The sequence below is a fragment of the Adiantum capillus-veneris genome, chromosome 3 (assembly GCF_014529385.1).
Source record: "Adiantum capillus-veneris isolate H3 chromosome 3, ASM1452938v2, whole genome shotgun sequence".
NCBI classification, from domain to species: domain Eukaryota; kingdom Viridiplantae; phylum Streptophyta; class Polypodiopsida; order Polypodiales; family Pteridaceae; genus Adiantum; species Adiantum capillus-veneris.
The window spans coordinates 48,544,415-48,558,270 of NC_140933.1; the positions used below are offsets into that span (position 1 = coordinate 48,544,415).

The 13,856-nt window shown below is 44.4% G+C and overlaps 1 protein-coding gene across 6 annotated transcripts in view; it reads left to right on the forward strand.

The window, feature by feature from the left end:
• Positions 1-11,736, forward strand: part of LOC147460876 (RING-H2 finger protein ATL58-like) — a 42,880-nt gene extending 31,144 nt beyond the window's left edge. For 5 of the 6 annotated variants that reach the window (XM_086508575.1, XM_086508576.1, XM_086508577.1 and 2 more), the window contains 2 exons: positions 10,424-10,518; positions 10,676-11,736. In XM_086508575.1, coding sequence (XP_086364701.1) covers positions 10,424-10,518; positions 10,676-11,063 — 483 coding nt within the window. In that variant the 3' untranslated portion in view covers positions 11,064-11,736. The remainder of the gene's footprint in view (positions 1-10,423; positions 10,519-10,675) is intronic. The other variant, XM_086508579.1, reaches the window with a different exon arrangement.
• Positions 11,737-13,856: the final 2,120 nt, after the last annotated feature.

Sequence of the window (13,856 nt, forward strand, 5' to 3'; positions counted from 1 at the left end):
ATTGAAGTCTTACATTTCAGATCAGAAGACTAAATGGAAAAAGTACTTGCCTTTGGTGGAATTTGTGAGTGCGCGCGAGAGAGAGAGAGAGAGAGAGAGAGAGAGAGAGAGAGAGAGAGAGAGAGAGAGAGAGAGAGAGAGAGAGAGAGAGAGAGAGAGAGAGAGAGAGAGAGAGAGAGTAGACCACAAATGTTAGAGATGGTGAAGAGGGGGCAATTACTATGACTACCATGAGCAAAAGACCCAATATACAATGACCTGATGATGGAAGTGGATACCCCCCTGGCCCCATAAATAGGTGCCCAAGGGGAGGTATGGCAATGCTAGATAAAATTCCCCACGACCCAACAAGAAATAAACGAAGTATGAGGGCGCCCGGACAAAGTGGGCGGCCGTCCCAGAAGTGGGTGGCCGGAGAGTGCAGTCTAGATGCATATGCAAAGGGTGGCCAGCTCGGAGGCACACTAGCCGTACATGTATGCCCTAGACCTGTGAAGCAGCAGAGTGGTGTAAATCTAACAGAATTTGCCTACAATACGGTCCATTCTTCGACAAGGAAGGCGCCATTTGAGGTAATCGAAGGTGGTACTAAGAAGGTTCCTCCATTTCTAAGCACCAAAGACAAGATTTTTGCAGCAAATCAATACACGAGGGATTTGGACACTGCTTTTGCCAAGGTTCGCGAGGCTCTATAGAAGTCTCAAGCACGGCATAAGAAGGTAGCTGATAAACATTGACGCGACTTGAAGTTGAAGGAAGATGATTGGGTGCTCTTACACTTTGAGAAGGCATGCCTAAGGAAACAAAAGGGAAAAGAGCGGCTTTTTCAAAGCTTAGCATGAGGTATTATGGCCCTTTCCAGATTCAAGAAAAGATAAATGATGTATCCTTCGGACTCGAGTTGCGAGACACTTGGAAGATTCACAATCCTTTCATGTGAGTCTCTTGAAACCTTTTAAGGATGAGGTGCCAGTTGATAGGGAGCCTGATGGGCAACTTGAAGTGAAAGAGAGCAAGGAGATACTTGTTCCAAAACAGATATTGGCTCACAAAGAAAGGAAAGTGAGAGGTAAAGTGATTCGGAGGTTCTTAGTGAAATTCAAGAACTATCCGGCATTGGATGCGAAGTGGATGGAGGAGGGGGACATAGCAGAGCCTCCTCAGGTATTGGAACTTTACCTTGAGGCTTTCGGTTTAGCTGCGTCTATTTCGAAAGTTCCCGTAGATCAGCAGGATTGAATTTGGTGTAGACGGGACTGCACGAGAGGAGAGTCACTCCACTCCTTTGTCACAGATTACCTAGATGGAATAAAGTCACCGATTTTCCTTTGGATTTCAGGGATACTGATCTGCTGAGAGTATTCTACTGTATGACTTTATGAATAAGGAAATTGGAAATGGGAATTCCCGAGATTGAGTCTGATTGATGTGTACTCTCTTATGTGATTTTGTTTGAGTGCAGGATTGAAAAGCGAAATGACTGTAACATTTCGGTCTTAAGATTCTATAGACATGATCGCAATAAGAATTAGTTAATCCGACATCAGCGAGGTCTGATGTGGATCTAGATGCGATTGTAAGTACGTTGCCAAGAATCATGGTCTTAGATCTAGATGGAATTTTTATGTGATTTGATTTGAATATGATCTGAATGTGCACTGACTGAGTCATCTTTGTGCAAGTGCTAGATTTGCGTCGTCTAGTGCGTCAGTGTCTATTGAATTGGTTTATGACTTATGCCTGTTTTTGCAGGCGTAATCGAGGGCGATTACAATTCTTTCAAGAAGGGGGTATGTCACAAAATTATGACGTGGCATGACCTAATGACAAGACCAGACCTAATGACATGACCAAAGCAAGTACTTGATACTGATGGGTATTGCGGGGTATTGATAGGTTCTGTGTCGACGACGACGAGTTATTGGTGGGGTCTATGTCGACGACGACGACGACGACGACGACAACGAGGTACTGAGGGGTTCTATGTCGACTGTCACAAAATTATGACGTGGCATGACCTAATGACAAAGCGAGTACTTGATACTGATGGGTATTGTGGGGTATTGATGGGTTCTGTGTCGGCGACGACGAGTTATTGATGGGGTCTATGTCGACGATGACGACGACGACGACAACGAGGTATTGAGGGGTTCCATGTCGACTGTCACAAAATTATGACGTGGCATGACCTAATGACAAGACCAGATGCTATAAGTTGTTCCAACTTATGGGCATGTGCCGACAAGGCCCCAAGGACACTAGGAAATTAAAAGAAGACTAGCGGGCAGGTTGTACAGACCCACCGCAAATTGTGTTGATTGGCAGTACAAACGGCCGAAAATCACGCTGACATTGCTGACGTGGCAGCGTACGAAATTCCGTAATTTGCGTTGGCTGAAAACGCTGCGAGCTTTTGGGGCCAATTGCGTTTGAGTTTGAAGATTTTCATGTAACTGCTTTTCCATGGCTAAGGGCCTTTAAATAAGGCCCCAGGGCCACTCTCTGGCTCAATTTTGCTGACGAGCTTACGAGCAGAGAGGACCCCGGGCGTTGTAACTTTGCTCAAGCATTAGTATAAACATAAATACCGAAAGGGGCGCCAGTCTTTGGGGCCAATGTCTGTGGGCACGGAATTACATGGCTGTGTCGACTCAATTGAACTGTGACTAAAGTGTGAAGTATTGTTAGTGATTCTCTCGTGTGTCGTGTTAGATTCCCGACTTGGGGTATCCAAGTCTGTTACATCGATGACGACGCGATGAGGTATTGATGCGTTTTGAGGATCCTTATGCTGAGCTAGGCAAGGGTTGCGCCTTATGAATTTATTTAGGCTTAGGTAGGGCAATCCATCCACCACACTTGTAACAGACTTGGACACTCCAAGTCAAGAATCAACCGCGACAGCACCAAATAACCACTTCAAAACAATTCACAGATCACAATAGATTTGCACTGGCCCGGCGGAGTTCCGTGCCTAGAGATATTGGCCCCAAAGACTGGCGCCCCTTTCGGTATTTCTTTTTGTATGAATCAATCATCAAAGTACAAGAGAGCAGTTAGGGTTTCACTCTCAGACTCTGCGTCCAGATGCTCTGAGAAGTGAGGCCCTCACCACTAATTTAAAGGTTACAAGGGATGCCCAAAAGCAGAGCCCCAAAAGCTTCAAATCAAAAGCAATTGCTCTCTCTCTCTCTCTCTCACAGAGAGTCAAAACTTGAAAGCAAAAGCATTCTCTCTCTCTTTCTCATATTGTAGAGAAAAAGCAAAATTTGCGTCGCTCATCATTTTCCAAAAACATTTTTTTTAAAATAGTAGCTTCCGCATTTTCCGGAAATTAGGGTTTCTGGCAAAAATTAGGGTTTGCATGAATTTTAGGGTTTTTGGTAGAAATTAGGGTTAATACCACTGTAACAGACTTGGACACTCCAAGTCAAGAATCGACCGCGACAGCACCAAATAAGCACTTCAAAACAATTCACAGATAACAATAGATTTGCACTGGCCCGGCAGAGTTCCGTGCCTAGAGATATTGGCCCCAAAGATTGGCGCCCCTTTCGGTATTTCTTTTTATATTAATCAGATCAAAGTACAAGAGAGTGGTTAGGATTTCACTCTCAGACTCGGCGTCCAGATGCCCTAAGAAGTGAGGCCCTCACCACTAATTTAAAGGTTACAAGGGATGCCCAAAAGCAGAGCCCCAAAAGCTTCAAATCAAAAGCAATTGCTCTCTCTCTCTCTCTCTCTCACAGAGAGTCAAAACTTGAAAGCAAAAGCATTCTCTCTCTCTCTTTCTCATATTATAGAGAAAAAGCAAAATTTGCGTCGCTCATCATTTTCAAAAAAAAAAAAAAAAAAGTTCAGGAACAAGGATCTCCTCGTTTTCTTCCACTAAGGGTTGCTCATCAGGCTCCCCATCATCAGGCACATCACCCTTAACAGGGTTCAAGAGACTCACATGCAATGCATTATGAATCCTCGAAGTATCTGGCAGTTTCAATCGGAAGGAGACATCATTTATCTTGTCAGTGATCTGGAAAGGTCCGTAGTATCGCATACTAAGCTTTGGAAAAAGCCTCTCCTTTCCCTTTTTCTTTCGTAGGTGTGCCTTCTCAAAAGTAAGAGCACCCAATCATCCTCCTTCAATTTCAAGTCGCGACGATAGCGATCCGCTGCCTTTTTCTGTCGTTCTTGAGACTCCTGCAAAGTCTCGCGAACCTTGGCAAAAGCCATCTCCAAATCTCGCGAATATTCATCCGCTTCAAATATCTAATCTATCGTGCTTAGGAAGGATAGAACCTTCGCAGCACTTTCAACAATCTCACATGGAGTCTTCCCCGTCGAAGAGTGAATCGTGTTATTGTAGGCAAATTCCACCAAAGGTAAGTTCTTTTCCCATTGAGTCTTCTGATCCGAGATACAAGACTTCAATAAGTCTAAAATCATTGAATTGGCAATCTCAAATTGCCCGTCAGTCTGCAAGTGGAATGCTAATGTTCTCCCAAATTGCCTTCCAAAACAAACTCATAAATCTGGGGTCTCTGTCGGAGACAATCGTCTCAGACGTGCCATGTAATCGGAAAATCATCGTGATCATCATGTGTTCTCGGGAGATCAAAAATGAAATCCATTGCAATACTTTCCTAGGGGTGGGTGGGTATGGGTAAAGGCTGTAACAATCCCTGTGCCTTATGCCTGTCAAACTTGACCTTCTGGCATACCAAGCAACTGCGCACAAACTCTTCCACATCCTTTTTGAGTCTCGGCCCAAAGAAGTATCTCTCTACCCCCTTCATGGTGGTAGCAATGCCGCGGTGACCCGTAAAAGGTGGACAGTGGCATTCAGTCATAACCTTATCCCTCAACGGTTGTATAACGCACAATATAGTCTTTTTCATCAAGTAGCCTTCCCGAAGGGAGTATCCAGCTACTGTCTCCCCATCCCGTATCCGTGTGAAAATATCTGCAAAACCTGTATCTGTGGCATACTGATCGACCATATCCTCGAAGCTCCTATGATGTATCGCGGAAACAGCCAGAACCAACGGTTTCCGAGACAAAGCATCTGCCACCACATTCTTCTGTCCCTGCACATGGACAATCTGGAAAGTGAAACTGTGACAAGATGTTCGCCCACCGCATCTGCTTTTCCGAAAGCTACTTCTGTGACAAGAAGTAGCGCAGACTCTGATGGTCTGTAAAGACAGTAAAATCCGCTACGAGTAGGTAATGCCGCCACTGAGTAAGAGCATGGATAACCGCCAAAAGCTCTTTCTCATAGATCTGTGCTGTCATCTTCGGCCTAGAGAACAATCGGCTCTCGTAAGCTATGACATGACCTTCTTGCATCAAGACCGCACCTAGACTACGACCACAAGCATCACAATATACTTCAAATGACTTCTGCAAGTCCGGCAAAGTCAAAATAGGTCCCGTAGTCAATTTCTCTTTCAATGTCCGAAAGGCAGTCACCTCTGTGGGTCCCCACGAAAAAGGTACTCCTTTCTGTGCCAAGGTATGCAAAGGGGAAGCAACCTCTGCAAACTTTCGTATGAACCGCCTGTAGTACGAACATAGTCGCAAGAAGCTTCTAACTTCATGGACATTCCTCAAATCGGGCCAATCACGGATAGTCTCTATCTTGGCCGGGTCCATTTGCACTCCTGCTGTTGACACAATGTGTCCCAAAAAGTGTATCTCTGGTAGGAAAAATTCACTTTTCTTTGCATTAATCACTAGCGTGTGATCTCGTAATGCCTGAAAGACTTGAAGCAGATGATCTCTGTGTTCTGCCTCATTCTTGGAGAAAACAATGATGTCGTCAAAGAAAGTGCCAACAAATAGCTTGTACTCTCGAAAAATCCTATCCATCATCCGGTTAAATGTCGCAAGAGCATTGGTTAAGCCAAAAGGCATCACCAAAAACTCAAATAACCCAAAAGTCGTCCGAAAAACTGTCTTGTAGACATCTCCTGGCGCTATCCTGATCTGATGATATCCACTCTTCAAGTCAATCGTGCTAAAGCACGAGGATCCCTGTAACCTGTCAAGTATATCATCGATCCTAGGAATTGGAAATCTGTTCTTGATGGTGATTTTGTTGAGAGTGCTAGAATCGATGCACATTCTCCAAGATCCGTCTTTCTTCAAAACCAACAACACTGGAGAGCAATACGGTGAAGTACTAGGTTGGACAAGACCCTTTTCCAAGAGGTCTTTCATTGGGTTCATAATCTTTTCATTTTGTACCCGGCTCACACGATAAGGTGGCCGATTCGGTGGCGTGCTTCTAGGTATCAGAGCACTGGTTTGATCTTCAGGCCTTCTGAAAAGCAATCGGCATGAGTGTGGAGAAAAATCTTTGGCGTTCTTTTGATCAGGTCAAAACATATTCAACCTTTATCCAGCGTTCAGTTCTCTCCCAAAAGAATGAGTAAGAAACTGATGTTCATCAAGTACAATCTTTGAGCCCTTCATTTATCAAAGTCGCTTTCTCGGCCCGGTAGTCAACCACGGCGTAGTTCTTGTGGTACCAAGGGATCCTGAGTAGAACGTCACTCGCGTGCCCTGAACACCCCTGTCATTGCAAACAAAGTTTGCCAATGCTCGGTGTAATGGCAACATCCCATCCGGGTGCCAATCGAACTATCTCTGCATGTGGTGTCAGTCGTCGGGCGTAATTCCAAATCGAGCCGCCAATTCCAAGTGAAAAGAAGTTGGCCTTGGCTCCTTCAAAAGAGCTTCCTGATTCTTCACTTTGCCCGAAAAGCGGCAAAGCTTGTACTTTCATTCATTAGATTTGGTGCAGGTCCCATGTCATGTGGTACCAGTACTCTTTTCTATCTGCCTTTTCTGCCACATTCCTCAGCTGCTCTCGAACTCTCAGGCCTATCGTCGTCTTTATCATTCTGTTCTTTTTGTGCCTTATTAGGGCACTTCACGGAGATATGTCCCTGTCCCCCGCATCCAAAGCACTTCCCCTCTCTGATGAAGCGAACTCTCTCCTCAGGAGTAAGCTTGGGTCGTGCATCATTTTTCGCTGGGTTGCTCTTTTTCTTTCTACTTTCATTCCCAGGAGTCTGTTCGGCTCGTTGTGCCATGGCCCCATCTGTGGGGTAGGTCAGACTGCCAGAGTGAATGGCAAAGCCCCGCTTCGCATGACTCATCAACTCTTGAATAGAAGCTGACTTCTGTTCCAAGCAGTGGTCTCGGATCTCTGTAGGTAGACCCATGGTAAACCGCTCAATTTGTTCTCTGAATGAGATCTTCTTGAATGAAGAGGCGGGTAGAAAAGAGCTCCAGAATCTTTCACAATAAGAATTCACTGTATCGCTCTTGGTCATCCGGAGATGGTTCCAAGCAGCTCGTATATCTCGCTCAAACTCTTGAGTCAACCAAGAAGAAATAAAAAGCCTCTTAAATTTCAGCCATTTAATTGGCGCAATCTTGTTTAAAAGAAGAGTGGACCACCAAGTACGAGCATTCCCCTTAAAGTAAGAGGTAGCTCTCCGAATCTTGGAGTGCTCTGAATAGCGTCCTCCCGCGAAAGCGATGTCAAACTGCTGTATAAAAGACAAAGCCTTCGAAGCATCTGAGTATCCTGAAAAAGTATCAAACTTGATCGAGTGGCCACCTTCCTTAAACTCTCGGACTTTCTTGCTTTTATCTTCGAGAAAGTCATACTGGTTAGCTTTGTAAAAAAAAAATCTTCTTGTTCGCATAAAAGTTTCCGTCATCGGAATTTGAGCTGTCTGTAGACGAGTCCTTAGTAGAACTGTCAGTCTCTGGGCGAGATGTAGCCTTCTTTGTCTTTTTCTTGCCCTTTCCGAAGTTTTGTTTCTTGCTTCGCTTTTTACCTTTTCTGTCTTCTTCGCTCGAATCCGAGGAGCTAGAAGAACTATCAAAAGAAGAAGAAGAAGAAGAACTGGGTACTCCTTCAAATCGAACACGCTTCTTCTGTTTCTTTGCCTTGTCAAAAGTCGACTGACGACCCAAATAACCTGGAAAGTCAGTGCATTTCTTCTGCTTTTTGCCGTGCTTTTTGGCTTTCTTTTGCGCGTCAAAAAGCTGAGCAATCCGTGCATCAACCACGTTCTCCAGTTCCTTCTCCGTATATTTCTTGTAGGCAGAAGGTTTCTTGAGAGCGGGTTTCGGGAGTGGTTGTGGTTCTCTGCTACTCCGTCTGTACCTCTTCCAAAGAGATCTGGTTCATATATTTTGCCATCTTCGGGTCCTTGGCAAAATTGAGTATCATCTTTGTTGCATCGCCGATCAACTGGCGACGCTCCATCTCTCGCAGCTCCGCCTAAGTAGGCCAAGGCGGGCCATACTCTTTGCCGGAATCTTCGTTGTGATCCCTGCCTGCATCTCCAGATGCAGAGGGAGTCGGCTGATCATTGCTTGAAGCCATAGGTGTCGCGGAAAAAAAAAATTCGGGGATCGGATTTCCCGTAGAAGAGAAATCGGCCGTGCTCTGATACCACTGTAACAGACTTGGACACTCCAAGTCAAGAATCAACCGCGACAGCACCAAATAACCACTTCAAAACAATTCATAGATCACAATAGATTTGCATTGGCCCGGCGGAGTTCCGTGCCTAGAGATATTGGCCCCAAAGACTGGCGCCCCTTTCGGTATTTCTTTTTGTATTAATCAATCATCAAAGTACAAGAGAGCGGTTAGGGTTTCACTCTCAGACTTTGCGTCCAGATGCTCAGAGAAGTGAGGCCCTCACCACTAATTTAAAGGTTACAAGGGATGCCCAAAAGCAAAGCCCCAAAAGCTTCAAATCAAAAGCAATTGCTCTCTCTCTCTCTCTCTCACAGAGAGTCAAAACTTGAAAGCAAAAGCATTCTCTCTCTCTCTCTTTCTCATATTGTAGAGAAAAAGCAAAATTTGCGTCGCTCATCATTTTCCAAAAACATTTTTAATTTTTTTTTTAATAATAGCCTCCGCGATTTCCGGAAATTAGGGTTTGCGGGAATTTTAGGGTTTTTGGCAGAAATTAGGGTTTTTGCTGTCCGCCACGTCATCACTTTGTGACAACACCCAACAAAAAAATAATTAAAATGATTTTATTTTAAAGTTGGGCTGTGGGGGGGGGGGGAGGGGGGGATTAGTTTGGGTGAAGCTGTAGCACATCTGCCCACCCGGGAATCCGATCGACGCAAGGAATGGTTCATTGGATTCCTCTAACCTAGAACTACATGCACGTCATGCCAGATGCCCACCGTAGTGTAATAACATGTGTTAAAATGAATATACAAACCATTTATGCAAGAGGGTTTCAACCTAATCTTATGGCCGGACATGCAAGTCTTGCGAAGAGCCTCACAAAATTGTTGGTACTAATCCTCCTAGGATTCTAGACACTCCTACCTATGAAGAAGGGGAAAACTGGCTCTAGAAGTTGATGAAGCATGTCCATGTGGCACACAAAGCCATTTGCGCGTGACAAGTCTAAACTAAAAATTTTAAGGGAGACTAAAACACTCACAAAGACACAAACCAAGGAACACAAGAAAACAGATAAAGAAGAAAAACTATATCACTCCACATATTATTAATAAGTTATTTTTCAGCTTATTAATTCCTTGGTCGTGGGGCTGGCTTTTTGTGCTTGCTCGATCCAGCTCTCAGCCCATTCCCCGCGACGGAACGGCTTGGATTTGTCTTCATTGGCATCCTGTTGTGGTCCGGTACTTGAGCCTCCCCTCGGGCATTCCCTTGCCGGCATCAAATGCTCCATTGCTGTCCATCATCAGCATCATCGAGATCTGGTTTTCAGCCCTTCATTCCTCTCACATCGGGAGTGCAAACCAACCCCTTGGTGGCCATCTGCAATCCCAAATTGAGAAGGATCCAAAGGTGCATCAAATCAGCCCCGGAGGTGCCTCGTCTTGAGGAGTTACCGCGGCGACAGTCCTCATTTCAATCAGTAGAGTTTGCACTTGAGGTATTGCATGTGTGTACATTCCATATAGCAATCAAAAGCAAATACCACATCGGCAATGGTGTGGGGGCCCTTAAGAGGGTTGGTTGGGACCCCATCGGGTGTCATTCTCCTCCTCTCTCTCTTTCTCTCTCCCTCTATACATCTCTACCGCACTCTCTCATTCCCTCTCTCAGAGAAAGGTAATAAGGAACCATCATTCAAGCTAAAAGGAATCACCAACTCAAGGAAAGAAGTAAGGATTGTGGAAGTGTAAAACTAGATCTTCACCATTTAATTCCGCTGCAGTTGACAAGACTTTTCTGAGCTTATGAAGGTATGGTGTTTTGTAGGCCTTTTTTTGGGGGTTTGGGGGAAAGGAGGGGGGGTGGGGGGTGGGGGGGGAGGGTTGTCAATCTCTTCTAGAGGGCAGTGTAGAGGGTATTCAATTTATCTAGTGCACCTTTGACATGTGGTATGCCATTTTCTTGCAGCCATCTTGGGAGTTAGGTTTGAGCAAGTCTTTTCGGCAGAGGCTACCCATTGTACCTTTTGATGAGAAATTTTTGTCCACTTCCCAAGACACACAGTAAACTCTTTAGTCCGCAAAATCACTCTTTTCAAGCAGATGCATTACAGTGTATATGCTTGGTGCCTGACTTTACCAATAGGATGGATACATTTGTGTGTGTGTAAAGTGGAGTTTATGTTATTGTATTGAAAGGTTTTGGTTGTTTACTGTGTAGGTGCACAGTATGCCTTGGTGATTATCAGGAGGGTGAGAAAATACAGAAACTTCCAGCATGTAATCACTCTTTTCACGTGCAATGCATTGACGAATGGTTGACAAAGAATGTGACATGCCCAATATGCCGTACTTCTGTTCTGTCGGAGGACAATAGCGGTAACTTTGTCGGTGAGGCGCATTGTGAAGATGGACATACTATGGGCGGAGCATCAGGAGAAGAACCTCGGCGCTGGGAAGAAAGGGTTGTAAGTGAAGCTCAGGATCAAAGCCATGTTGTTAGGATTGATAACCTTGATCGGACTCCTAGCGATGACTTGCAGGCTTCTGAAGTCAGTGTTGGTGGTCGGCCTGCTGGGGAGCCTGCGACAAATATTGAGAGAAGCTGATTTCTTACCTTTTCACTAGTATAACGATCAAATCAGAAGCCTGTATAAAGATTTGGATTCCTATACGCAGCACATTGTTCTCATAAAAGGTTTGGGAGATGGAATACCAATCACATCAATGTGCTGTGGTCAATGCAACGTCTTCGAAGTAGAGTTGGGCATAACTTTCGTGCGCCGCACTGTGCATGCTGTGCTATATGGCATGTGTAGGTCTCTCAGGAAGGTGCAGCTATCGGTGGCTCTTATGCGAGCTTGTGTGCAGTATGGTCTGTTTGCGCACAAGTGTGGCATCACGTGGACACTTTGCTGTCTTGAGCTGGATACCAAGAGGGACCCAGATTGCAGAATGACACATGGAATGGGCCAGTCATGTCTTGTATCTTCCTTCTCTATTGAGTTAATACATAGATGCTCGCTTTTGATTCTCCACAAAGGTTTTACAGTTTCTATAGGCAGATTATTGAACCGTATCTTTTGTGTAGAAAACATTCTCAGGTTGTTTATTGATCGATAACATTGAAGACAGATTCTCATTCCCTCTGTCCCAAGGGTGTACAGAAGTTTTCGCTTCTTTGGATTTGAACCTTGAACTGCTTAACATAATCCTGTTTTAGTATGCTCTTTTTCCATTGGAGCATGCATTCATAAGCAAGGAAGTCCTGAATTGAATCCAGCTGATAGCTTTATGAAGGGTCTTTTTTATTGAATGCACCTCTATATTGCATTTTGAACATCATGTTTTTACCATTTCAGTGAATTGATAAAGAGGCACCTAAGGCATCTGATTGTTAGGGGCATCGGGGACTCATTTTTTAATCTTGCCCAGTATGTCAATACGCCAATACAGGTATTTGACAACAGTTGTTGAGATTTGACGCTCCATGTGGGAAAGCCTAGAGGCTCGAGACGCGAGATCAAATTTAAGGTTCTGTACTTGTAAGTTCTGTACTTTTGGTATGCACAATTGTATAAATCTAGCCATTTATATGCAGATTTCTATATATCCCAACCCTCTTTTTTTCAACACACCAGAGGGCCCACAGTGCATAATTCTATATATCCCAACCCTCTTTTTTTCAACACACCAGAGAGCCCACAGGGGGAGGTGCTTATCCCTTCCAAATATTAGCCATGTTACATGGTCGGGCAAGGGCTGCGTACCATCTGGCAAGAGCCACACGTAGGCATCACCATGGCCACCTAATTGATATACCACGTGCTGGGAACAACGGAAAGAACTCGAAGCAACCAGCTAGAACCTCCTCCTCGGGTGACCCACTTTAGGAGGATGCACTTGAGTGTCCAAGGGCAAGAGCCCTAGTGACGTGAACACAGGTGAGCACAAGGTGTCCCTCTAGAGTGTGACCCAATGGGGGATTTCCGTAGGTGAAGAGGCTAAAGCCTTACCGTTAGACCAACTTGTTGGGAATTATATCCTAGCCTTTTAGGTCCGTAAATGAACACATCGATGAATAAATGAACACATTATAGTCTCGCTTTGAACATATATTGGTGAGTAGCATTAGTCTCATAAATGCTCTTTTTTGTGAACTGCAAATTTTATGAAACACGAGGGTTGCCCTTTAATGTGTCTTGATAGACTTGTGGGTTTGTACCTCAAATCTTTTACAGAAGAGCACTAGAGAAGATATGAGAAGTCGTGTACATTGCACAAGTTTCGTGACAAAGAAGTTGTACTTGCTATTGAGAGAAAAAACAAGGAGTAAAATTAAAGAAAGTTTGAATAATATTTAGCCAAATCCTAGTATGACAATGTGCTAAAATAGTAGACAATATGATGGTAAAATTTAGCCAAAATTTTGGTAGTAGTAGTAGGTAGGGGCTACCGATTGGAGTTGATTCGGGAAAAAAAGGGAATCAAGCGAGATTCCTTTTGAAGGTGAATGGAAGCTGTTGGGCGATGCAGAAGGCAAAGAGCAGGAGAGGACGAGCTGGTTGGGGCGAGGCGATGGGTAGATGAATGGAGCTGGTTAGTAGAACAAATCGGAAGCTCTTCATTCTAGCTAGGTGCATTCGAGTCCTGCCCTCCCTTTTGAAATTGTAGCAAATCCCCCCTAAGGGGCAAGAACGAGATTTTGAGCAGATTTTGAGGAATCTCATCATAAATGGAATAAACTGTACGAGCTCCCAGGTATGTCCTACACATTTTAAGAATTTGATAGTCCTGGGGATAAAATTTTAAAATCACACAACCATGACATGATTTTATGCTTAAAGATAGTATGTAAAGGCGATCTAAGGATACAAATTCTCAAAATGTGTAGGACATACTCCCATCTAAACATATCATATGACAGGGGCGTAAAATGAGGCATCAAGGATAGAATCTACCTCTTGTGGGTACCAAAGCTTCCCACAATCTAGTTTCAGAAAACTCACCTCACGACCCTTGCAAATGGCTACAAATGGACCTACATGTGTCACACAACCAAAAGTAGATACCACATAGGGTAAAAGGGCCAATAAAAAACCGGCCCCCTGTACTGAGACTGTTGGCCCCTTTCAATAATGCAAATTTTCTCCAGTACCAGGACACGTCGAAGCCAGAATTGGGCTAGTTAGTGCAAGCCAAGATTGCATCATGGCCCTTAGATCGTGAGTTCGAGTTGATGTGGCGCAATGGTTTAAATTTCACCCCTCAGTGGTTGAAATCCATCGCCTCTCTTAGGTGGCCTTAACTTGGCCCCTTTACCCTAAGCATACATAGGAAAAGTTCTCAAAAAAAATACAAAAGAGAGATAAGTATGAACTTAAGAAAAATAGTCACTAACA